Consider the following 25126-nt stretch of genomic DNA (forward strand, 5'->3'; position numbering starts at 1 on the left):
CTCTCCTACCCCCTCATCGCTTCCTTCTTCCTCTCCTACCCCTTCATCGCTTCCTTCTTACTCTCCTACCCCCTCATCTCTTCCTTCTTCCTCTCCTACCCCCTCATCGCTTCCTTCTTACTCTCCTACCCCCTCATCTCTTCCTTCTTCCTCTCCTACCCCCTCATCTCTTCCTTCTTCCTCTCCTACCCCCTCATCGCTTCCTTCTTCCTCTGCTACCCCCTCATCACTTCCTTCTTCCTCTCCAACCCGCTCATCGCTTCCTTCTTCCTCTCCAACCCGCTCATGGCTTCATTCTTCCTCTCCTACCCCCTCATGGCTTCCCTCTTCCTCTCCTACCCCCTCATGGCTTCCTTCTTCCTCTCCTACCCCCTCATGGCTTCCTTCTTCCTCTCCTACCCCCTCATCTCTTCCTTCTTCCTCTCCTACCCCCTCATCGCTTCCTTCTTCCTCTGCTACCCCCTCATCGCTTCTTTCTTCCTCTCCAACTCGCTCATCGCTTCCTTCTTCCTCTCCAACCCCCTCATCGCTTCCTTCTTCCTCTCCAACTCGCTCATCTCTTCCTTTCTTACTCTCCTACCCCCTCATGGCTTCCCTCTTCCTCTCCTACCCCCTCATGGCTTCCTTCTTCCTCTCCTACCCCCTCATGGCTTCCTTCTTCCTCTCCTACCCCCTCATCTCTTCCTTCTTCCTCTCCTACCCCCTCATCGCTTCCTTCTTCCTCTGCTACCCCCTCATCGCTTCTTTCTTCCTCTCCAACCTGCTCATCGCTTCCTTCTTCCTCTGCTACCCCCTCATCGCTTCCTTCTTCCTCTCCAACTCGCTCATCTCTTCCTTTCTTACTCTCCTAACCCGTCATCGCTTCCTTCTTACTCTCCTACCCCCTCATCGCTTCCTTCTTCCTTTCCTACCCCCTCCTCATTTGGTTATCATATTTCTTCTGCAACACTTTTGGTGGTAGAAGTATTCAGATCTTTTACTCACATGTACATTAATAAAAGTACTGCGGTGTAAAAATACTTGTTACGAGTATAAATCCTACTTAAGTAAAAGTACAAAGGTATTTCTATCAGCAGCAAAGAGTACTGGATGTAGTACCAAAAGTAAAAGTATTCATAGTGCAGGATGACCCACAGTCGTGTCTCTTTGCAAAGTCTCTGATGGGGCTGCTGATAAGGCGGGCTGGGTCTGGCTGTGAAGCGGAACCGGCCCAAATAAACAGGCTGGTTACAGAACCAGAGAGGAGAGAGCTGATGGATGTTTCCATGATGCAAACACAAAAGCAGGTGTGGCAGCGCCCGAGGGAGGGAATCTCAGAGGGCAGGTGAGTTCACCAGCAACAGGTAAATATATACTGAGTGTGTGTGAAGCTGGAGTGTAGGTAGGCATCGTGGAGGGAGGTGAGCGCATTCTTCTGGTAACAGAGGGAGAGGACGGAGCAGCGAGCGTTTCCTCACTTTCGATTATCTCCTTTAACTCCTTTAAACCATTTTTAACCCGCTTTGAAAGGTACAACTGCAGCTGACGACACGACAAAGGTAGGCTGTGTGTGTGTGTGTGTGTGTTACTACACAGATGCGCGCTAGTTGAAAGTTGACATTTCTGCGTAAACTTAACTTTTAGGATTCATCACTTCACAGTGTTGATTCACTGTAGTAAGTTTTCTAACGTCACATTTTGTCAGTAGTAAATCCTCTGCAGCCGAACCACAGGCGTGTAATAAACTCTGTCAAGTCGGCCATTAACTTTGGAATCTACAGCACACTTTCGCTTTGGTGCTTCTGAGCAACATTTATGTCTCCTTGCAGATCACGGACACGATGTCTGACCGACCTCCATCAGGTGAGCTGTACATTTATCCCTTGACGTATAAATGCATGAATACTTACAGCAGGGGGGCCCAAACGTTTTCTTTCCTTGCGGGGGCCCAAACTGAAACTAAACGGCGGGCTGGTAAAATGCAAAATGGTCGCTGGATCCTACATGTTTGTACAGCATTTTATCACACAAAAGTTGTTGATTATGATAGATATAGTTTTTTAAAAGTCGCCTCCACGTGGGGAGCCATATGAAACCTTTTGGGAGGGCTGATCTGGTGCTGCGGGCCACACTTTGTGCAGCCTCGCCCTACAGGTAGAGACAAAGGTGTCACTCACATGTGGGGAGCAAAAGGCTGAGATGAAAACACGTACGTTTCACAATGGTCTTAATGTTGTGTGAGTTCAGACATCAGAGTAAATAATTACACGGCAGATTAAAATTCATTTAATGTCATTTTGTTAGTGCTTTATTTATTTATTTATTTTTTTTACAAAGTGTGCCTTTAAAGTGAAACTCGCGCCAAAAACCAAGGCTTTATATGTAATTGAATATGAGTCAAACCTTCGTGTAAAAGCATAATTACGACAAAAGAGGCACTTTTAAGATTTTCGGCGAAGCTAATTTTCAATGGGATGTAGGGGCACTTTTTTTGCTAGCATCAAAATCGCTATTTTTAAAACACTACGAAGGCTCGACACAACATGAAACTTGTTCGTAGTATCAGCAGGGTCTCTACACATGTACACGAGCATTGAGAACATCGTTTGTGTACACAGAGTTTACTAAAAAGAAGGTTTTTGAACTACTCACCGTAGGAGCTGGATCTCCGGCGTGCCGCCGTCACGGCAGACAAAAAGTGTCGATCCCCGAGTGCGACCTAACAGGCAGGGAGTAATGATGGACCTCCTACCAATTTTGATGCTAGCGTAAAAGTGCCCCATGCATTTACATGAAGGTTTGACTCATATTCAATCACAAATAAAGCCTTGGTTGCTTTTTGGCGAGAGTTTCACTTTAAAAGTGCAATATTCTACTTTTTTTAAGGGGGCCAATAAACAGACAGCACTCTTGATATAAGGAATAGCAGACATGAGTTTTAGATGTACTACAAAACCACGTGTTTACGTTTGTTTAGCACATCTAGACGTCCTTCATTTCAAGAATACAGGACTACAGTATGTTACAGTCTCCCTGAGCGGCCATGCGTCAAACTTTCCTTCTTCTGTTTCCCCGTGATAATGAGTTTAGTTTGATTTGGGGTTTTTTTTTTTGAGCTCATGAGTTTTTTATGTCGTAATCACGAGGTAATGACATCCTCATGCATCCTCTGCAGGATACAGGTTGTGATCAGAGTTTCTGGATAGTTCTGATGATTGTGATCAATGTTTACAGGGCCATCCAGGCCAAAAGCGTATATCGAAGATGGCAGCATTTGTAGCCACAGAGAAATAACTTTGGGAAAGGTGAAGGGATCCCTGAACTTTGGACAAAAGGTCCAACGTGGAAGTGATGCATCCGGTGAGAATGAAACCAAAACTTGTGAAATAAACTGACGTGTAGCTGTTCTCCTCTCAGAAGTGAAACCTGATGTTCGTCAGTGTTTCGTTTTGAGCGTGTTGAAACCAGAACGTGTGATTGTTGTTTTTTTTTTCGTGTTCAGGAAATGTGAGTCAACAGGTTCCCAATGTAGATTACGTCGTAACTGGCGGCAGTTGTGTCAACGCTGACAAGATAACTTTTGGAGAAATTGAGGGTGATTTGGATTTCTCAATGACGGTGACATCAGGACAAGAACGAGCAGGTAACATCTTCATGGAGAGCTGTCGGATGTTTGTACAATAGTAACTACGTGTGTGAGCAAATCTGAACGTTGCTGTCTTCACAGGAGCTGTGGGCAAGACGCTGCCTTCCTCTAAGGTACAGCACACACACACACACACACATACACACACACACACACATACACACACACACACACACACACACACACACACACACACACACACAGTTGCTTCCCGTACTGGACACACACCTGCTGCAACACAGAAGATTTGAACGTCAGTAACCCTCCAGCTTTCTTTACAGTTAACACCCCCGGGTTCACTTCCTGCTTTAGGTTGACCCTGTTCCTGAATGTTCTCAGTTGTGAGCTCATTTTTCAAATTATTCCAGGAACAAGTGAATGCACCTTGTGTTGTTTTTTTTGTTGTTTTTTTTTGTATAACTTTAACTAAGTTTTTAAAGGTGCTGTTTGTGAGAAACGTTGATCTTTGAGTCTCGTTCTCAGTTGACACTTTGGGATTTTAGGACGAGTCGGCCGCCATCCAGAAGCGTCGTTTCATTTAATTTGACCAGAAACTAGTTGATTCAGTTTATGTCAGCACAGCCTGGGTTGACTTTGGTTAAATTTAAGTTTTGTAAGCATTAAGCAAACATAAGAAACCAAAATATGTCATTATTGAGCTTTGGTGCTGGTAATTCGTCACCTTCGGACAGAACCGGGCAAGCTGCTCTCACCGTTTCCATTTTTCAAGCGATGCTAAATAAACTCTAGTTTAATATTCAAAGGATAGAACAAAGCTGATGCTACGCTCTCAAGTGAGCTTCAGTTTCCCAGAGAGCTGATGAGCTTGCAGCCATGATGAGCTTATCGCTTCAATCCTGTGCTCCTCCTCTCCGAACGTCCTTGATTTAAACAATAATGATGCACAAATTGTTCCCGGTATTAAGTGTATGGGAAAAAAGGTGATAGATTTTTGCACAACAGCATCTGTCAAATGAATGTCGGTCACAAGTAGGTCTCCGTACGCACCAGATGGCCGGATGCGTTTGAAGGATGAGCTGATGAAGAGCCTCGAGTTCAAGCGTCTTCGGAGAGGTTGACTCCTGTGTTTCATGACTTTTTTGCGCAAAGCTGCCACTGATCTGCTGAACCGAGCTGAAACTTTCTGTGTCTGCTCATGTGGTTACAGGTAGCTGAAGCTTTATTTCCCAAGCATACAAGGGAGAGACTTTAAATGTAAACACACACGTTACCACTCAGTCTACAACCTGCATGCTGGGAAAGAAGAATGGTGTAGAATATTTCCCAAAAGCAAACGACCAATTTAATTTAAAGAAAACACTGATGCATCCCCATAAATGAAACCTGCTGTGTCTTCCAGGGCGGTGCTGTGAAGATGATCACTAGTCACAAGGTGGAGCTCATCAGCCGACTGATGGCGGACCCCTCCTTCATCCTGCAGCACGTGCAGGCCAGAGAAATCATCACTGACAGAGAGTATCAGAAAGTAAAGAGTGTCGCACAGCCGGAGGAGAAGGTTACTGAGCTGCTCGATTGCGTGATTTTGAAAGGTGAAGACTACTGCTCCCGTTTTCTTGACATCCTCAAAGCGTCGGATGCTCTGGAGACGTATCCACAGCTCGAGGGCATCATGTCAAAGTGGTGCTGAGCAGCAGTGAGATTGGAAAATTTGAATCGTGGGCAAAATCTGGCTACAGAAATGATATATTTTTGTATTGTCTGTGTTTTTCTAATCAGAATGTTCAATAAAATGTTTTAAAACCCCCAAGGACCACACCCAGTTATGTTTGTAACAGTTGGAAAGGAAGTGTGTCTGTACTGGATGATAATGTTTCATACTCGCCGACCTCGAGACTAAGAAAAAAAAAGGATGGATTTCCAAACCAAAGCAGTTTCCAGCTTTCAGGTCTTACCCCTGAACAACCTGAGATTCAAGGACTGTTTCCTGCATTCTGATGATATTTAAAGAATGAAAATAACAAAATATAAACAACACAGGATAATTAGCTCTGTGGCATAAAGTAATGTGACTTTTTCATGCTTTGACTGACAGCAAAAATCAACGTGGCAGATTTTTACAGCCCCCTTCCTTTAAAATTTTACGGAAGAAAGGGGGATTTCTTCTTTACATGGTGTCTGAAATGTGTCTAAATAGTCTTTCTTCTCTAATGGCACTGAACTACACACTGCAGCGCCATAAACTGGTTATAATAACAAAAAAGGTGGAAAAGTTCACATCAGTTGGGAGAAATACAGGAGAAAAGAGTGTTCTGAAATAACGGTGATGGGAAAGTAAAAGTCCAGGTGATGAACGACTGTGTGCCTGCCTGGTATATTATCTGTCACTGGGTGAATTCTCCTGCATGAACACACTCGAGCACGTTGCGTAGCTCAAAGCTGACGGCTGCACATCATCTTCCAGACCACCAGAGGTCACACTTGTACCAGGTTGGGTTTTGCTCTGGTGATGAACGCAGTGTCTTCAACCATTTGAGTTAAAATCCTAGTTTCATATACCAGGCTTTTGAGTTCTATGTACATTTTCTTGGACTGTAACACATTTATATAAAATAGAATACATACAGGTTTTAACTCAGCATCTAAGAAGCGGTTTCACCTCCAACTGCACACATTCAAAGAACTCATGCATACTTAAACCTCTGCACCCTGTAGTGTTGAACCAAGCACTCAACAGTAATTTAAGTCAATCAAGTAAAGATATTGTGTTAAAGTATTACTATGAATTGTACTTGAGTAAAAGTCTTAAAGTATCTCATAATAACTGCATCAAAAATACAAGTAAAAGTAAATTATGCGTATATTTAAATGTATATATTGTTTTCTGAGGGTTGAGAGATTTATTGATCTGGCCGATTATAGCATGCGATATTCTGAGTGTAGGAGCCTAAATGGAGTTTTTATGTTGATGGAGTAATACAAGTTCATAAAAGGAATAAGGATAAAAAAATTACATTGTTTACAGTTGTGTACATGTAATGTGTAATAAGTACATGTTTGGGTTATTTCAATATTTGTTGAGAGCTAAAACAATCCTTTAGGGTGTATTTGTGGTACTTTATAGTGGCAGGATGTATTTTTGTTTGTGCAGACTGCACCTTTAATTTGTCACTCTTCCTTGTGTTTTTGGTACATGACGTGAATTTTGGGGTCAGTCAGGACAAGCGGGGAGTGGAACCTCTCTCCAACTCGCTTTTACTCTCTTATTCATGCTCTCACAGTTATCACGCGTTTAGGACACAATTCGTATTTAATTTTGCGACAATATATTTTGGGTATTTTTGACCGCATCTTTGGAAGTAAACGTTTCAAGTTTATCTACTGGTCTCTGTGGATTTTTTGGATGTGGACAGGAGGGAGATGGTCAAGAGCATCAGACTTAAGCTTCAGCACCTACGCTGAGATTTTCTGATTATTGGAATCAGTGTTTTAAAAAGGATGATGCAGCCTGTAATCTGCAAAGTAACTAATAACTAAAGTCATCAAATAATGTAGTGGAGTAAAAAGTCCAGTATTTCCGTGGAAGTATGAAGTAGCAGGGAATGGAAACACTCTACATCTACCACAAAAGTGTACTTGAGTAAATGTACTTGGCACCATCGTTCTTTTCTGTGCCTCTCTCTGGTGGTAAACAAATGGCTAGATGTGATTTATTGGGAGATATTAACCTTTGATTGATACGAGATCAGCGTGTGAAGGTTTCCACCTGATCAGCTGGTTGTATTCTCAGTGGACGGACGTTCGTTGTTGGATCACACCCAGCTGCTCTACATGCCTACACCCCCCCCCCCCCCCCCTCCTCCTCGTCCTCCTGCTCCACTTCCTCCTCCTCCTCTCTGCCCTGGCTTTACTTTATTACTCCACACGTCCACACTGTTTTTTGTTTTGTTTTTCCCAGTTTCAAACTTGTACTCTTCAGCCCCAACAGATGCTGACACAAGTGACATCAGACTTTGAGCAGCTCTCTCTGGTGCAGTGGAGTGCACAGACTTTTTGAAGGGCAGGGGCGAAAAAAGGGCACTTTAGCGTGCGTTTTGGCTCCCAAGAGGGCACTTTAGCATGCGTTTTGGCTCCCAAGAGGGCACTTTAGCGCGCGTTTTGGCTCCCAAGAGGGCACTTTAAGGCATGTTTTGGCTCCCAAGAGGGCAGTTCATCATATTCTAACCAGCCAAGGGGGCAGTTTAGTGTGTTTTGCCAACCAAGAGGGCACTTTAGCGTGCGTCTCTCTGGTGCAGTGGAGTGCACAGACTTTTTGAAGGGCAGGGGCGAAAAAAGGGCACTTTAGCGTGCGTTTTGGCTCCCAAGAGGGCACTTTAGCGCGCGTTTTGGCTCTCAGGAGAGCACTTTAGCGCGCGTTTTTCAACAATTGGGCCACGAGGGGGGGCGACTGCAGAAGTCTTCACCCACCTTTTTTTTTTTTTTACAATAACATTCTTCATTCATGTCCTGGCACTACACGTGTTGCTTTATCACATGTAAAAATCACAAAATCACATATAAATGCAACATTTCCACATGTAGCATACATTTTACTTTTCAAATAATCGCATGAAAGTCCACATTTTGACATTTTTTCTCAACTGAGTGGCTTTTGCTTCCCCACATTTAATGTTAATGTTGTGACACGATTAACATTTTTTGGATCATATGGATTTTTAATTTCCACACGTCTGGTCAACTTATCGAGTGATTTTGGCGACGATGTGATGACTGATAATCATTTCCATTTTTTCGATTGTCAAAAAACATCGGTTGAGAATAAATGTTACAGAAAAACCCATAATTCTACCCTTTAATAAACAGCATTTATGGCTCATTTTTGGGATGCAATCTTTTACAGATTTTAAGCCACACGCATAATGTTACAAAAAAGTGACATAAACATTTCGACAGCAGTAAATCTTCTTAAGTCCTTGCGTGCCTTTGTTTCCTCACAACGTGACCAATTTGGCATTCATGAAAAAGCAGCATTGAACGTAACAGGTGTTAACAAAACCTACAAGTGTGACCTACAACAAAGTAAAAAGCTTAAAACCTTTGCAGATGAAGAGGGTACAAATGATGTAAGTAACCTACACAGTGGAAGGGACAAATTCAAAACTGAGACTTTTTATGTCATCATGCCTTGATCATGGCCTCTCTGCTTACAAGCACTTAGCAGAAATATTTGGGGTGTTATTTCTGGTTGAAACAGCAAGCAGCAGTGAGATCACAGAGCATGCTAATACACTGGTCAGTGCTTATCCATCAGACTTAGACAGTAGCTTAGCCAACGAGCTCCTGCAGTTTCGATCATTCATGTTGGCTGAGACAGACAAGTCACCCTCAAACATGCTGAAGACCATATTGAAGTTTGGCCTGCAGTCAGTCTTTTCTAATGTTTATGTGGCATCGAGGATGTTCCCCACGCTGCCGGTGACAAACTGTGAAGGGGAGCGCTCATTTTCTCATTTGGGGAGAATCAAAAATGAACTGAGAACGAGCATGAAACAAAAACGCCTGAAGTCTCTCTCATTACTGGCAGTCTGAACTTGTCAGAGACCTGGACTTTAGCGATGTTGTGGAGGAGTTTGCTAGGAGAAAGGCCAGGAAAAAGGTCATTGCATAAGGTAGCTACTCTAATGTGTGTGTGTATTCTTCCAAGTGTTGTTAATTGTGCATTTTTTTTATGACTTGGAAAACATTTGCCGTTGGGATGTTTGATATTGTGGAGATTCTAAAAACAGATTGTTTGCTATTCACTGAAGTGTTTCTGCATATCTGAGTGTAGACTGTTTTGATAATACACACATACAGCTGGAGTGTATGTCAGCATCGTGTCAGCCAGATGTAGAAGGAGGAAGTCCGCGCATTCTTGTGGTAAACAGTCAGAGGGAGAGGACGCGGCCACGGAGCAGCGAGCGTTTCCTTACTTTCGATGATCTACTTTTACTCCTTTAAACCATTTTTAACCCGCTTTGTCTGAAAGTTACAACTGCAGCTGACGACACGACAAAGGTAGGCTGTGTGTGTGTGTGTGTGTGTTACTCTCCAAATGTGCGCCAGCTGGAAGTTACTGCATAAACGCAACTTTCTGGGTTGATCACTTCACAGTGTTGATTCACTGTAGTAAGTTTTCTAATGTCACATTTCGTTTGTAGTAAATCATCTGCAGCTGAACCACAAGCGTGTAATAAACTCTGTCAAGTCGGCCATTAACTTTGGAATCTACAGCACACTTTCGCTTTGGTGCTTCTGAGCAACATTTATGTCTCCTTGCAGATCACGGACACGATGTCTGACCGACCTCCATCAGGTGAGCTGTACATTCATCCCTTGATGTATAAATGCATGAATACTTACAGAAGGGGGTCCAAATTTTTTTTTTCCTCAGAGGGCACAAACTGAAACTAAACGGCGGGCTGGTAAAATGCAAAATGGTCGTTGGATCCTACATGTTTGTACAGCATTTTATCTCACAAAAGTTGATGATTACGATAGAAATAGTTTTTTATAAGTCGCCTCCACGTGGGGAGCCATATGAAACCTTATCAGAGGGCTGATCTGGTGCTGCGGGCCGCACTTTGTGCAGCCTCGCCCTACAGGTAGGGACAAAGGTGTCACTGACGTATGTGGAGCAAAAGGCTGAGATGAAAACATGTACGTTTCACAATGGTCTAAATGTTGTGTGATTTTAGACATCAGAGTAAATAATTACACGGCAGATTAAGATTCATTTAGTGTCATTTTGTCAGTGCTTTCTTAAAAAAATATGTTTTACAAAGTGTGCCTGTATGGGCAGATGTTGACTAGCAGGTATTCATGGCTTACACGTGTCCAGGCACTGTTGTTCTTAATAACTCACTTGACGTCCAGGTGAAGTTGAAAAAATATAGAAGACTTTTATTGTGACACTCAATTATCCAAGAAATTGGCCTTCATGTAATAAAAACAATACAGGACAGGACGCGGTAAGTAAACCGTGTGTCTCCACTGCTAGTCTGGCGTCCACTAGCACTCAGGTCAACGACCTCTCTAGAGCCAGAGTGTGAGGCTGCTGCCTCTTAAAGCTGCAGTACAGAGCGTTTTAAATTTCAATGAAATAGCATGTTATAAACAGAAAAGATTAACAAATAGCCAACCTAAATTAAACTTAGTCATCAATGACTATTAGATCAGTATTTAAACTTCAAATCCAAAGTCACAGTACAAAATGTACATTTAAAAAACATAAGGAAAAATTAAAAAATTAGCAAGCTCACTCTTGCCTCATGCAGTGCCTTAAAAGTGCAATATTCTACTTTTTTTAAGGGGGCCAATAAACAGACAGCGCTCTTGATATAAGGAATAGCAGACATGAGTTTTAGATGTACTACAAAACCACGTGTTTACGTTTGTTTAGCACATCTAGACGTCCTACATTTCAAGAATACAGGACTACAGTATGTTACAGTCTCCCTGAGCGGCCATGCGTCAAACTTTACTTCTTTTGTTTTCCCGTGATAATGAGTTTAGTTTGATTTGGGTTTTTTTTTGAGCTCATGAGTTTTTTATGTTTTGATCACAAGGTAATAACATCCTCATGCATCCTTGGCAGGATACAGCTTGTGATCAGAGTTTCTGGTCAGTCCTGACGACTGTTATCAATGTTTACAGGGCCATCCAGGCCAGAAGTGTATGCCGCCGATGGCAGCGTTTGTAACAACAGAGACATAACTTTGGGAAACGTGGAGGGATCCCTGAACTTCAACGACGAAGTGGAGGGAAGATATCCATCTGGTGAGAATGAAACTAAAGTTGTGACATAAAGTGGTGTGGAGCTGTCCTCCGTTCAGAAGTGAAACCTGATGTTCGTCATTGTTTCGTTTTGAGTGTGTTGAAACCAGAACGTGTGATTGTTGTTTTTTTCCGTGTTCAGGGAATGTGAGTCAGCAGGTTCCCCAAGCAGTTTGTGTCGCAACTGGCGGCAGTTATATCAACCGGGACAAGATAAATGTTGGAAATGTTACCGGTGATTTGAATTTCTCAGTGAAGATGACATCAGTAAAAGAACGAGCAGGTAACATCTTTATGGAGAGCTGTCGGATGTTTGTACAATAGTAACTACTAGAGCCCGACCAATTTATCTACAGGCCGATATTATCAGCCGATATTAGGCATTTTCCAAACTATCGATATCGCCATATACAATGGCCAATAAATTAATATTTGAAACATTTAATAAAAACGGACAAAACACCCTCCAACCATGTAATGAGTGCTGGCGTCCACCAGAGGGCGCTCTACAACAGGTCGAGTCCATTGCCACTTGATTGACGTTCAGGACGGCCAGTCTGAGATCTTCTTGTCGGGTAACGGGTAATGCGTCACGGGTCACCATGCATCCGCAGACGCGCTAGCTACTGCAAAAAACAAGCAAGCTAAGTGACCAGTTCAGCGGCTTCAATTGATATCAACAAAAGAAGGGATATAAAAAAATGTGCACTTGTCTGATTTGCCAAACTACCATGGCTATTCCAAAGAAGAGGAATGTGGAGAGGCACTTTCGAACTGTTCGTAAAAAGTACGACACTGACTTCCCTCCGAGAGCGAGCTGAGGCCGACACCGCAGCATCGTTACGGGTGAGTCACTCTATTACGCGAGAGGACGCTGAGCAAAAGTGCTTTTTTCTGCCGGAAAATGAAAGCCAAGTTGTCCCGACAAGCTCTGGGGCTGTGCTACTAACTTAAGACTAAAGGCTGCACACCTGAACAACTGGCTCTGTGAACTCACATTTCTCCGCTAACCAGCTGTTAGCCTAGCAATGCTAACAGAGCTCCTCTGGGCTCCTCTGTTGCTCTCCTCTGCTGCTGTGGTCTCTCTCGGCAGACGGTGCTATTCCCTCCGTGCGGACTGACAGGCGCTCCATTTATTCTTTGTTTTGTTTGTTTCACTTTGTTAAGTGCTAAGATGATAAAAGAAGCCTTCGATGAGGCAGCTGACTCCTTGTTTCAGGATTTTAAGAACAAACTAGATATATTATCATCAATCAAAGCTCTTCAGCTGTCAAGAAGTACAGTTACACAGCGCTGTGGAGTGGCCGAGGATTTGACACAGCAGCTTTGGAGAGACATCGCAGATTTTTTAAATATATATATCGGCCGATATATCGGAATATCGGATTTTTAAATCACCAAATATTTGTATCGGAATCGGCCTTAAAAATCCTTTATCGGTCGGGCTCTAGTACCTACCTGTGTGTGTGTGTGTGAATCCAGCAAATCTCAATGCTGAAATCTTAAATCTTCACAGGAGCTGTAGGCGAGACGCTGCCTTCCTCTAAGGTACAGCATGTGCACACACACACACACACACACACACACACACACACACACACACACACATTGCACTTGTTAGCCTTAAAGTACATGTTTTACTCATAGCTGCTTCACCTGCTGCCACACAGATGATTTGAATGTACCCTCCAGCGTTCTTTACAGTTAACACCCCAGTGTTCACTTCCTGTTTTAGGTTGACCCCGTTCACTCACACTGATGCTGCACATACATCAGAAGGATGTAGACACAAAGCTTCTGTTCGGTACGTCACACTTGTTGGCTGTACATTAGCTTCTGTCTGTAGCACGCACATTGAGACATTTCCTGTGCGGTCACACCTTTCCGTTTGCGTCGTCTTTAGTTAAGTCTATCTGCTCCTCGGATGACTTCATTTCCCCTGTTCTTAACGCTGTTATCAGGGATTGTGGTTATTAAATCAGCAGCTAACGTGTTATAAATGACGCTTGAGCCAGAAAACCTGCTGCGCAATGCGTTAATCATTAAAACGCTTTTAACCGCGAACCAAACAAACATTCACTCTCATCCATGTTTCTGTGTGCATGAGCACAAAGTGAGCGAGTCGTGCAGCAACATCTCCAAGTCGATTTTCCCACAAGAGGAAGCATTCACATGAATGTTCTCAGTTGTGAGCTCATTTTTCCGATTATTCCAGGAACAACTGAATGCACCTTGTGTTGTTCTTTTTTATAACTTTTTTAAAGGTGCTGTTTGTGAGAAACGTTGGTTTTTGAGTCTCGTTCTCAGTTGACACTTTGGGATTGTAGGACGAGTCGGCCGCCATCCAGAAGCGTCGTTTAATTTAATTTGACCAGAAACTGAATCGATTCAGTTTATGTCAGCACAGCCTCGGTTGAATTTAGTTAAATTTAGGTTTTGTAATGTCATTATTGAGCTTTGGTGCTTGTAATTCGGCACCTTTGGACAGAGCCAGGCTAGTAGCTGTGATGCTAAATTTACTCTAGAATGTCGGTCACACGTAGGTCTACGTACGCACCAGATGGCCGGATGCGTTTCAAGGATGAGCTGATGAAGAGCCTCGAGTTCAAGCGTCTTCGGAGAGGTTTTGCGCAAAGCTGCCACTGATCTGAAAGACATCTGCTGAACCAAGCTGAAACTTTCTGTGTCTGCTCATGTTGTTACAGGTAGCTGAAGCTTTATTTCCCAAGCATACAAGGGAGAGACTTTCAATACAAACACACACGTTACCACTCAGTCTACAACCTGCATGCTGGGAAAGAAGAATGGTGTCGAACATTTCCCAAAAGCAAACGACCGATTTCATTAAAAGAAAACACTGATGAATCACGATAAATGAAACCTGCTGTGTCTTCCAGGGCGGTGCTGTGAAGATGATCACTAGTCACAAGGTGGAGCTCATCAGAAGACTGATGGCGGACCCCTCCTTCATCCTGCAGCACGTGCAGGCCAGAGAAATCATCACTGACAGAGAGTATCAGAAAGTAAAGAGTGTCGCACAGCCGGAGGAGAAGGTTACTGAGCTGCTCGATTGCGTGATTTTGAAAGGTGAAGACTACTGCTCCCGTTTTCTTTACATCCTCAAAGAGCCGGATGTTCTGGAGACGTATCCACAGCTCGAGGGCATCATGTCAAAGTGGTGCTGAGCAGCAGTGAGATTGGAAAATTTGAATCGTGGGCAAAATCTGCGTACAGAAATGATATATTTTTGTATTGTCTGTGTTTTTCTAATCAGAATATTCAATAAAATGTGTTAAAACCCCCAAGGACCACACCCAGTTATGTTTGTAACAGTTGGAAAGGAAGTGTGTCTGTACTGGATGATGATGTTTCATACTCGCGGACCTCGAGACTTAGAAAAAAAAGGAAGGATTTCCAAACCAAAGCAGTTTCCAGCTTTCAGGTCTTACCCCTGAAAAACCTGAGATTCAAGGACTGTTTCCTGCATTCTGATGATATTTAAAGAATGAAAATAACAAAATATAAACAACATAGAATAATTAACTCTGTGGTGTAAACTAGTGGCATAAAGTAATGTAACTTTTTCAAGCTTTGACTGACAGCAAAAATCAACGTGGCAGAGTTTTACAGCCCCTTTCCTTTTCAAACTTTACATACAAAAAGGGGGATTTCCTCTTTACATCATGTCTGAAATGTGTTCAAACAGTCAAATAGTGTTACAATTACAAAAAAAGTTTGAAAAATTCACTTCAATTGGGAGAAATACAGAAAAAAAGAGTGTTCTGGGATAACGCTGGTGGGTTGGCAAGTATGCAGTGTTTATCTGCAGTGATGGGAAAGCAAAAGTCCAGGTTGTGAAAGAACGGGCGCCTCATATATTATCTGATATATGAGGCGGAGGTCACACTTGTACCAGGTTGGGGTTGGCTCTGGTGATGAACAGAGTTTTTAGCCATTTGAGTTAAAATCCAAATTCATCCAAGTAGTTTTACATAACAGGTGACAGTAACACATATACATAAAATAGAATACAAACAGGTTTTAACTCAGCATCTAAGAAGCGGTTTCACCTCCAGCTGCACACATTCAAAGAACTCATGCATACTTAAACCTCTGCACCCTGTAGTGTTGCACCAAGCACTCAACAGTAATTTAAGTCAATCAAGTAAAGATATTGTGTTAGAATATTACTATGAGTTGTACTTGAGTAAAAGTCTTAAAGTATCTCATAATAACTGCATCAAATATACAAGTAAAAGTAAATTATGCGTATATTTAAATGTATATATTGTTTTCTGAGGGTTGAAAGATTTATTGATCTGGCCAATTATTGCATGCAATATTCTGAGTTTTTCTGATTATTGGAATCAGTGTTTTAAAAAGGATGATGCAGCCTGTAATCTGCAAAGTAACTAGTAACTAAAGTCATCAAATAATGTAGTGGAGTAAAAAGTCCAGTATTTCCGTGGAAGTACGAAGTAGCAGGAAATGGAAACACTCTACATCTACCACAAAACTGTACTTGAGTAAATGTACTTGGCACCATCGTTCCTTTCTGTGCCTCTCTCTGGTGGTAAACAAACGGCTAGATGTGATTTATTGGGAGATATTAACCTTTAATTGATACAAGAAGGTTTCCACCCGATCAGCTGGTTGTATTCTCAGTGGACGGACGTTCGTTGTTGGATCACACCCAGCTGCTCTCTGCTCTACATGCCTACACAGAAATGCTGACAAGTGAATATAAACATTTCGACTTACTCCCTCCCTCCCTCCTCCTCCTCCTCCTCCACCTCTTCCTCCTCCTCTCTGCCCTGGAAAAGAGGCCTTGAGCGCCTGGCTTTGGCCCAAGCAGCTCTGGATGTGTGGAGTAAGAGTACTTCCGGTGCTTCAGAAAGCATCAGAATACATTATCCTGCCCTATTGTTCTACTTTTCTGCCGTCCCATCATGGGGGACATTTTTTACATGCCATTACACTGCCAAAGTTTCTGTGGATCAGCAGCATCAGTTCCATCTGTGACATATAACCTTCATTTATATTAACATTAAAGTGCCAATCCGGACAGTTTCAACAGGAGCGTGTGGACATTACATCTGAGCTCTGATGATGCATTCAGAGGTCAACACCTCCGTCATAAACAGCCATTAACTTTTATCCCCTCAGTATTAACAGACTATCATGGCAAACTTAACATGACTGATATTTTTGTATTTAACGATGTAGTTTGAATGTCATCATGAAGTGAATCATTTCATTATATTTGAATTAAAGACTGGACCTTTGTCCTGACTGTTTCTGTTGCTCAATAGACATGAGACACAGTTTGAGACTGTGTTGTCTCCTCCTCCACTTCTCCTCCTTCTTTTTCTCCTGTCTCCTCCTCCTTATTCTCCATCTTCTGCTATTTCTTTTCCTCCTCCTCCTCCTCCTCCACCTTCCGCTTCTCTTCATCTCCTTCACCTCCTCCTCCACCTTCTGCTCCTTTTCTCAACCTCTCTTCTCCTTGTTCTCCTCCTCTGTCTCCTTGTCGTCTTCCTCTCCTACCCCCTCATCTCTTCCTTCTTCCTCTCCTACCCCCATCCTCATTTGGTTATCATATTTTTCCTGCAACACTTTTGGTGGTAGTAGTATTCAAGTTTTACTCACATGTACATTAATAAAAGTACAGTCGTGTCTCTTTGCAAAGTCTCTGATGGGGCTGCTGATAAGGCGGGCTGGGTCTGGCTGTGAAGCGGAACTGGCCCAAATAAACAGGCTGGTTACAGAACCAGAGAGGAGAGAACTGATGGATGTTTCCATGATGTAAACACAAAAGCAGGTGTGGCAGTGCCCGAGGAGGAGCAGCAACAGGAGTGTGTGTGGGAGGCTGGAGTGTATGTATGCAGATGTGGCGGGGAAGGGGGAAGTGCACGCATTCTTGTGGTAAACAGTCAGAGGGAGAGGACGCGGCCACGGAGCAGCGAGCGTTTCCTTACTTTCAATTATCTGCTTTTACTCCTTTAAACCATCTTTAACCCGCTTTGTCTCAAAGTTGCAACTGCAGCTGACGATACAACAAAGGTAGGCTGTGTGTGTGTGTTACTCTGGACATTTCTGCATAAACGTAACTTTTTGGATTGATCACTTCACAGTGTTGATTCATTGAAGTAAGTTTTCTAACGTCACATCTCCTCGGTAGTAAATCCTCTGCAGCAGAACTACAGGCGTGTAATAAACTCTGTCAAGTCGGCCATGAACTTTGGAAACTACAACATACTTGCACTTTGGTAATTCGGAGCAATGTTTTTGTCTCATTGCAGATCACGATGTCTGACCGACCTCTATCAGGTGAGCTGTACATTCATCTGTGTTTCATGAACGGTGTCACTGACTTGTGTGGGGAACAAAAGGCTGAGATGAAAAATTTTATTTTTAAAACTGTCTTAACTTTATGTGATTTCAGACGCCAGGGTAAATAATTACAGCCAGATTAAAATCCATTCAATCTCATTTGCTGGTTAACATTTTCTAGGTACTTGGTATTTGTTGGTGCTTTATTTCTTTTTAACAAATTGTGCCTTTAAAGGTGCAACATACTACTTCTTTTAACGGGCCAATAAACAGACGGCACTCTTGATATAAGGAATAGCAGACACGACTTTTAGATGTACTACAAAACCACATATTTACATTTGTTAAGCCCATCTACATTTTAAGAATACAGAGCTACAGTATGTTACAGAAGCCCTTAGCGTCAAACATTATTTCTTCTGTTTTCCCGTGATAATGAGTTTAGTTTGATTTGGTTTCTTTGAGCTCATGAGTTATTTATGTCGTGATCACGGGGTAATAACATCCTCATGCATCCTCTGCAGGATACAGCTTGTGATGTCAAGTTTCTGGTCGGTCCTGACGACTGTTATCAATGTTTACAGGGCCATCCGGTTCAGAAGTGTATGCCGACGATGGCAGCGTTTGTAACAACAGAAAAATAACTTTGGGAAACGTGAAGGGATCCCTGAACTTCAAAGACGAAGTGGAGGGAAAAGATCCATCCGGTGAGAATGAAACGAAAGTTGTGACATGAAGTGATGTGGAGCTGTCCTCCGTTCAGAAGTGAAAACCTGTTGTGTTTAATTTAGAGCCTGTTGAAACCACAACGTGTGATTGTTGTTTTTTTTTCCGTGTTCAGGAAATTTGAGTCAGCAGGTTCCCAATGCAAAGATAATGGCAACCGGTGGCAGTCTTGTCAACGCTGACGAGATAACTGTTGGAGATGTTGAGAGCGATGTGAATTTCTCTACAATAGTAACTACGTGTGTGTGTGTGAGAGAGCAAATCTGAACGCTGCTGTCTTCACAGGAGCAGTGGGCAAGGCATTTCCCTCCGCTAAGGTACAGCACGCACACACACACACACACACACACACACACACACACACACACACACACACACACATTGCACTTGTTAGCCTTTAAAGGAGATGTTTGACTCATAGTTGCTTCCTGTACTGAACACACACCTGCTGCCACGCAGGAGATTCGGACGTCAGTATTGTTAAGATTCAGTAATTTACCTGTGCGATTAATTGCCTGACTGCTGTGACAAATTATCATGCACTAATATTTACCTGCCTGATTTAATTCTAAAACACTGTGATTGAATTACCATGCACTAACAAACTGCATTATTAAAAGAGTTGTACATATCCTGTTGATAAATGTGATTGGTTGGAAGCATGAATCCTTTTTATGAGGGGTTGAAACATTGCCAAGGTTGTAGATAATGAGGATGGAGTCCTTTTGGTGAGAAGTCAGCAGAGAAACTCACACAAGAAACCCAAACACGTGCAGGATGAGAATGGTTTTCTCTTAACAGGGTGTTGTCTTCATGGAGAGAAGGAATCGTGTTGCCAGAAGTAGCTGGGACCAGCCTGTGCACCAACGATGGGAGAGAAAGTCCTTGATCAAGCTTTGCTTAATGACACAATTCTAAATAAATAGTGAAAAGTTTGTCGTGGTTTGTCTTCTCTCAAATAAACGAATACGCATGACAGTATCCCTCCAGCTTTCTTAACAGTTAATACCCCAGGGTTCACTTCCTGCTTTACCTTACACACACACACACACACACACACACAAACACACATTGCACTTGTTAGCCTTTAAAGGAGATGTTTGACTCATATGCTTCCTGTATAGAGCTGAACAGTGAGGTTCCGGAAGTGAAAATGCCATTCATATTCTGCATATAGATTTTGATTATTGGCCATAATGTCGTAACCATCCAAAAGTAGACTCACCACGAGTTATCAGATTGTTACACGAAGATATATGATCCTGTAGAAGTCACAAGTCCGTGTGATATCAATCTTGTTTTGAGAAAAACATGTTTTATTCGCGATGTCATGGAGACGTACTACACTACCCACAATCCTATAGTGTAACAGCGACGTCTCTGATTGGTGGAGCTCGCTGTTACCATGGAAATGTTTACCAAACCCGCAAATTTCATGTTAGCTAGTTACTGCTAACACTGAACTCTACGATCGTTTACCACAGAGCGGCCATGATTTCACTTTCTGACCTGCTGCGTTTATTTAGTGATGAGGAGAAGAGTTTATTAAGGGTTCACACGAACATGAAATTTGCGGGTTCGGTAAACATTTACATGGTAACAGCGAGCTCCACCAATCAGAGACGTCGCTGTTACATTTGCAGTGGTTTATGGGATGAGTAGTTCCTTTACTCTGAAGATAATTATGTACGCAGTCTTGTACCTTTGCTTTTTTCTCCGTTTTCCAACATTTTTTCTGTGCCGAGTTAAATGTTTTACGGTCACGATTCCTCTCCTAGCTGATTGGCCTAAAACTCTTTATATAAGGATTTTATGAAACGTCAGTGGAGTAAATGAATGGCAAATTCACTTCCGGAAGTGGGAGGTCACTGTTGAGCTCTATTGGACACACCTGCTGCCACACATATCATTTGAATGTCAGCATCCCTCCAGCTCTCTTTACAGTTAACACCCCCAGGTTCACTTCCTGCTTTAGGAACTAAACTGTACATTAGCTTCTGTCTGTAGCACGCACATTGAGATATTTCCTGAGTGGTCACACCTCTAAAGTGGGCTTCAGTTTCACAGAGAGCTGATGAGTTTGCAGCCATGCTGAGCTTATCGCTTCAATCCTGTGCTCCTCCTCTCAGACATCCAAGATTTAAACGATAATGAAGCATAAATTGTTCCCGGTATTAAGCGTATGAGAAAAAAATATAATAGATTTTTGCACAACAGCATCTGTCAAATGAATGTCGGTCACAAGTAGGTCTCCGTACGCACCAGATGGCCGGATGCGTTTCAAGGATGAGCTGATGAGTTCGAGCATCTTCGGAGATTTGTTTCATGACTTTTTTGCGCGAAGCTGCCACTGATCTGAAAGACATCTGCTGAACCGAGCTGAAACTTTCTGTGTCTGCTCATGTTGTTACAGGTAGCTGAAGCTTTATTTCCCAAGCATACAAGGGAGAGACTTTCAATACAAACACACACGTTACCACTCAGTCTACAACCTGCATGCATGGAAAGAAAAAAGGTGTCGAGCATTTCCCAAAAGCAGACGAGCGATTTCATTAAAAGAAAACACTGATACATCACGATGGACGAAACCTGCTGTGTCTTCCAGGGCGCTGCTGTGAAGATGATCACTAGTCACAAGGTGGAGCTCATCAGCCGACTGATGGCGGACCCCTCCTTCATCCTGCAGCACGTGCAGGCCAAAGAAATCATCACTGACAGAGAGTATCAGAAAGTAAAGAGTGTCGCACAGCCGGAGGAGAAGGTTACTGAGCTGCTCGATTGCGTGATTTCGAAAGGTGAAGACTACTGCTCCCGTTTTCTTGACATCCTCAAAGAGACGGATGTTCTGGAGACGTATCCACAGCTCGAGGGCATGATGTCAAAGTGGTGCTGAGCAGCAGTGAGATTGGAAAATTATAATCGTAGGCAAAATCTGCGTACAGAAATGATATATTTTTGTATTGTCTGTATTTTTCTAATCAGAACATTCAATAAAAGGTTTCAAATCTTTAAAACTTTACGAAAGAAAATGGGATTTCTTCTTTACATCATGTGTGAAATGTGTTCAAATAGTCTTTCTCCTCCTCTTCTGGCACCGAACTACACACTGCAGTGCCAGAAACTGGTTACAATGACAAAAAAAGGTGGAAAAGTTTGAAAAATTCACATCAATTGGGAGAAATACAGAAAAAAAGCGTGTTCTGGGATAACGCTGGTGGGTTGGCAAGTATGCAGTGTTTATCTGCAGTGATGGGAAAGTAAAAGTCCAGGTTGTGAAAGAACGGGCGCCTCATATATTATCTGTCACTGGGTGGATTCTCCTGTGCAAACACACTTGAGCGCATTGCGTAGCTCTACGGCTGCACATCTTCTTCAAGACCACCAGAGGTCACACTTGTACCAGGTTGGGTTTTCTCTGGTGATGAGTGCAGTGTCTTCAACCATTTGAGTTAAAATCCTAATTCATCCAAGTAGTTTTACACATCAGGTTTTTGAATTCTACGTCCATCTTCGGGGACAGTAACACATTTATATATATATATATATATAAAATAAAATTCATACAGGTTTTAACTCAGCATCTAAGAAGCAGTTTCACCTCCAACTGCACACATTCAAAGAACTCATGCATACTTAAACCTCTGCACCCTGTAGTGTTGAACCAAGCACTCAAAAGTAATTTAAGTCAATCAAGTAAAGATATTGTGTTAAAATATTACTATGAGCTGTACTTGAGTAAAAGTCTTAAAGTATCTCATATTAACTGTATCAAAATATATATTGTTTTCTGAGGGTTGAAAGATGTATTAATCTGGCCGATTATTGCATGCAATATTCTGAGTGTTTCTGATTATTGGAATCATTTGAAAAAGGTTGATGCAGCCTGTAATCTGCAAAGTAACTAGTAACTAAAGTCATCAAATAAATGTAGTGGAGTAAAAAGTGTACTTGGCACCATTGTTCCTTTCTGTGCCTCTCTCTGGTGGTAAACAAACGGCCAGATGTGATTTATTGGGAGATATTAACCTTTGATTGATACGAGATCAGCGTGTGAAGATTTCCACCCGATCAGCTGGTTGTATTCCCAGTGGACGGACGTTCGTTGTTGGATCACACCCAGCTGCTCTCTGCTCTACATGCCTACACAGAAATACTGACAAGTGAATATGAACATTTCGACTTACTTACTCCCTCCCTCCTCCTCCTTCTCCTCCTCCTCCTCCACCTCTTCCTCCTCCTCTCTGCCCTGGAAAAGAGGCCTTGAGCGCCTGGCTTTGGCCCAAGCAGCTCTGGATGTGTGGAGTAAGAGTGCAGATCGAGGCTCGGCGGCTGGAGGATCTGCCTCGGAGTGGAAACAGTTTGACGCACTTGGTGGATCATAAAACAGCGGCGGGATTAGCGCTGGCCTACGGGGGACAGTGAATGACAAACGCATGCAGACACCTCATCTGAACTGTTTACCGTGTTTCTCCAGCAATTTCTTATGAGGCCAAAGCGACCCGAATGTGCACGAGTCGTCGGGGGAACTGTCAGAATCACATGACAAAAAGTGTTTTTTTACTTTATCGACATGATGCCTGCAACCGAGAGATTTACAGTAAACCACATTTGGCATGTTTTTTTCTTCACGTTGTTTACTGCTAACAGTAATAAAATAATTCTCCATTGATTTAACACTGAACTCCTGTAATATCATGATGGACATCCAGACTAACAGCAGCTCAAGGATTCGCTATACCCTTCATAGCCTGGTGCCTACATTACCCATAATGCCACGTGAACTTTGACAGTTTGGTCAGAGATTTGGGTGTGGCATGCTAGTAGCTGCTAGCCTTGAGCTTCTATCTTCAGAGTAAGATGAGGTGGTCTGGCTGCACACGTCCTTCTTATGGATGGTCCAATTTCCCAACATTGGGAGTTGTTTCTCCGACATCGGTGTGTTCATGTGTTTCACGTGAGAATGTGCAAGAAAGCAAAAAAATACGCATTTTTAATCGCGCAGGGCGTTTTAAACAACATGTTGGCAGCTGTTTCCAGTACTGGCGTGACAAGGAAGAGCAAAAGAAACAATACAGCGACTCTACGATACATGAAGTTGGGAAAAGTTTCTTACCGTCAACCCAATTGCTGTCTTAATAAAGGGTCCCAATTCAAAGGCCCCTTCAAATGCAGCCCAGAAATGCGAAGTGTTGCTACGATCCTTCATGGCCTTACATATCCCAAGATTCTTTGCGCGCCTGAAAAAGAAGATAGAAAGAGAAAAAATGGCGACATCGCGTTGCGTAGATCGTCACTTTCGCGGGCCTGGGCGGCAGAAATCGTGACGTAATGGTAAAACATCTGGTGACGCAACCAGGAAACGGCTGACGAGGTTAACAAGGTCTCTCTGAAGGACTCGCCTTCAAAGGCCGGGTCCTTCGAAGGATGCAGACCCTGAATTGAGACACAGCAAATGTTTCTTCTCCTCCACCATGTTTCAGCATCACATGACATCAACTCGAGTGCTTTTTTCCGACTCTAGAGGGCATTCAGTTCCAACAGATGAACTCATTGTTACTCCACACGTCCACAATGTTATTTTTATTTTTTATTTTTTCCAATTTCAAACTTGTAGTCTCCAGCCCCAACAGACGCCGACTCAAGTGACATCACATGAGGCAGTTAATCAGACCTTACGCAGCTCTCTCTGGTGACACGGAGGTCTTCAACTTTTCTTAAAGCACCGTTCTTCATTCATGTCTGGGCACTTCGTGTTAAGACTTATCTTTTAACTTTTAACTTTAACTTTTTTTTTTAACATAATCTCATGATATTCCACATTTTGACAATTTCTTCTCAACTGAGTGGCTTTTGTTTCCCAGCAGATGAATGAGACTTCCACATATGAAATTTTAATGTTAATGCTGTGACACGATTAAAATTTTCTGGATCATCTGGATTTTAAATTTCCTCACGTCTGGTCACCTTATCGAGTGATCTTGGTGACGATATGCTGTTGATCAGCTGGAATCTATCATTTTACAATTGTCAAATAACATTGGTTAAAAATACATTTTACAGATAAACTCATAATTCTACCCATTAATAAAACACTGTATCTCACACTTCAGTGTGTTGCTGACAGGTCTGGAGTACCGGTGCTTCAGAATACATTATCCTGCCCTATTGTTCTACTTTTCTGCCGTCCCAACATGGGGGACATTTTTCACATGCCATTACACTGCCAAGCTTTCGAAACGTGAACCCCCCCCTCCTCCTCTCCCGCCAGGCCAGACAGCGAACGCAACACGGCCGGCGGTGAAAAAAAGGGGGGGGTATCTGTTACACAGACGAGAGGCCGGCTCAACAGTGTTTGTTTTAACAGCAGGCTATTAGCAGGCGTGCTTTTCTTGTGCGTTTAAAAGGTTTCCAATCATGTCAAAGAAATCCTCCTCATTAGTCAAGATACATGGCTGTGGAGGACTGAGGAGCAAAGGCCTGGTGTTGAGCCATCTTCATGTGAATGTAAGACCACGTTGAGATCTTGTTAAGGACCAAGAAACACAGTGAGGGCAATAGTCATTTTTACGTTAGCAGACACTGACCCTCCTGAGGTTTGTGCAGCTATGCTATGCCGGGAAGTGGATTGTGTTCCGGCGAGAGGTGAGACCTTTTTGGAAGTGTAGGCTG

At 42.8% G+C, this 25126-nt stretch overlaps 2 protein-coding genes and 2 long non-coding RNA genes across 5 annotated transcripts; all 4 read left to right on the forward strand.

Moving 5' to 3' along the window:
* The first annotated feature begins 1306 nt into the window (after positions 1–1306).
* On the forward strand, positions 1307–5380 carry LOC115587418 (uncharacterized). The gene is made up of 7 exons (XM_030427219.1): positions 1307–1324; positions 1510–1538; positions 1809–1842; positions 3214–3339; positions 3482–3622; positions 3707–3738; positions 4986–5380. Exons 3-7 carry the CDS (start codon positions 1821–1823, stop codon positions 5271–5273), a joined length of 609 nt encoding a protein of 202 aa, XP_030283079.1. The 5' UTR covers positions 1307–1324; positions 1510–1538; positions 1809–1820; the 3' UTR covers positions 5274–5380.
* Positions 5381–9484: 4104 nt separating this feature from the next.
* Positions 9485–21428, forward strand: LOC115587419 (uncharacterized). Of its 2 annotated transcripts, none has more exons than XM_030427222.1 (6): positions 9485–9640; positions 9905–9938; positions 11279–11401; positions 11541–11681; positions 12915–12946; positions 21063–21428. In XM_030427222.1, the coding sequence occupies exons 2-6, from the start codon at positions 9917–9919 to the stop codon at positions 21348–21350; spliced, it is 606 nt and encodes a 201-aa protein (XP_030283082.1). In that variant the 5' UTR covers positions 9485–9640; positions 9905–9916; the 3' UTR covers positions 21351–21428. The 2 variants fall into 2 exon arrangements, with proteins under 2 accessions (XP_030283082.1, XP_030283080.1); XM_030427220.1 differs by lacking the exon at positions 21063–21428 and adding an exon at positions 14296–14703.
* On the forward strand, positions 17135–18684 carry LOC115587420 (uncharacterized). Its single transcript, XR_003985050.1, has 4 exons — positions 17135–17461; positions 17701–17728; positions 18316–18438; positions 18573–18684. It is a non-coding gene; the product is annotated as an uncharacterized LOC115587420 (long non-coding RNA).
* On the forward strand, positions 18737–19392 carry LOC115587421 (uncharacterized). The gene is made up of 2 exons (XR_003985051.1): positions 18737–18774; positions 19259–19392. It is a non-coding gene; the product is annotated as an uncharacterized LOC115587421 (long non-coding RNA).
* Positions 21429–25126: the final 3698 nt, after the last annotated feature.

This window comes from Sparus aurata, chromosome 9 (genome assembly GCF_900880675.1).
Source record: "Sparus aurata chromosome 9, fSpaAur1.1, whole genome shotgun sequence".
Taxonomy (NCBI): Eukaryota; Metazoa; Chordata; class Actinopteri; order Spariformes; family Sparidae; genus Sparus; species Sparus aurata.

Bases quoted from the DNA above. Each gene is read 5' to 3' on its own strand.
- LOC115587419 (XM_030427222.1), top strand. From the start codon at position 9,917: ATGTCTGACCGACCTCCATCAG. The intron at 11,682-12,914 runs GTAACATCTTTA...AAATCTTCACAG, and splicing joins ATCAGTAAAAGAACGAGCAG to GAGCTGTAGGCGAGACGCTG. The intron at 12,947-21,062 runs GTACAGCATGTG...TGTGTCTTCCAG, and splicing joins AGACGCTGCCTTCCTCTAAG to GGCGCTGCTGTGAAGATGAT.
- LOC115587418 (XM_030427219.1), top strand. From the start codon at position 1,821: ATGTCTGACCGACCTCCATCAG. The intron at 3,623-3,706 runs GTAACATCTTCA...CTGTCTTCACAG, and splicing joins ATCAGGACAAGAACGAGCAG to GAGCTGTGGGCAAGACGCTG. The intron at 3,739-4,985 runs GTACAGCACACA...TGTGTCTTCCAG, and splicing joins AGACGCTGCCTTCCTCTAAG to GGCGGTGCTGTGAAGATGAT.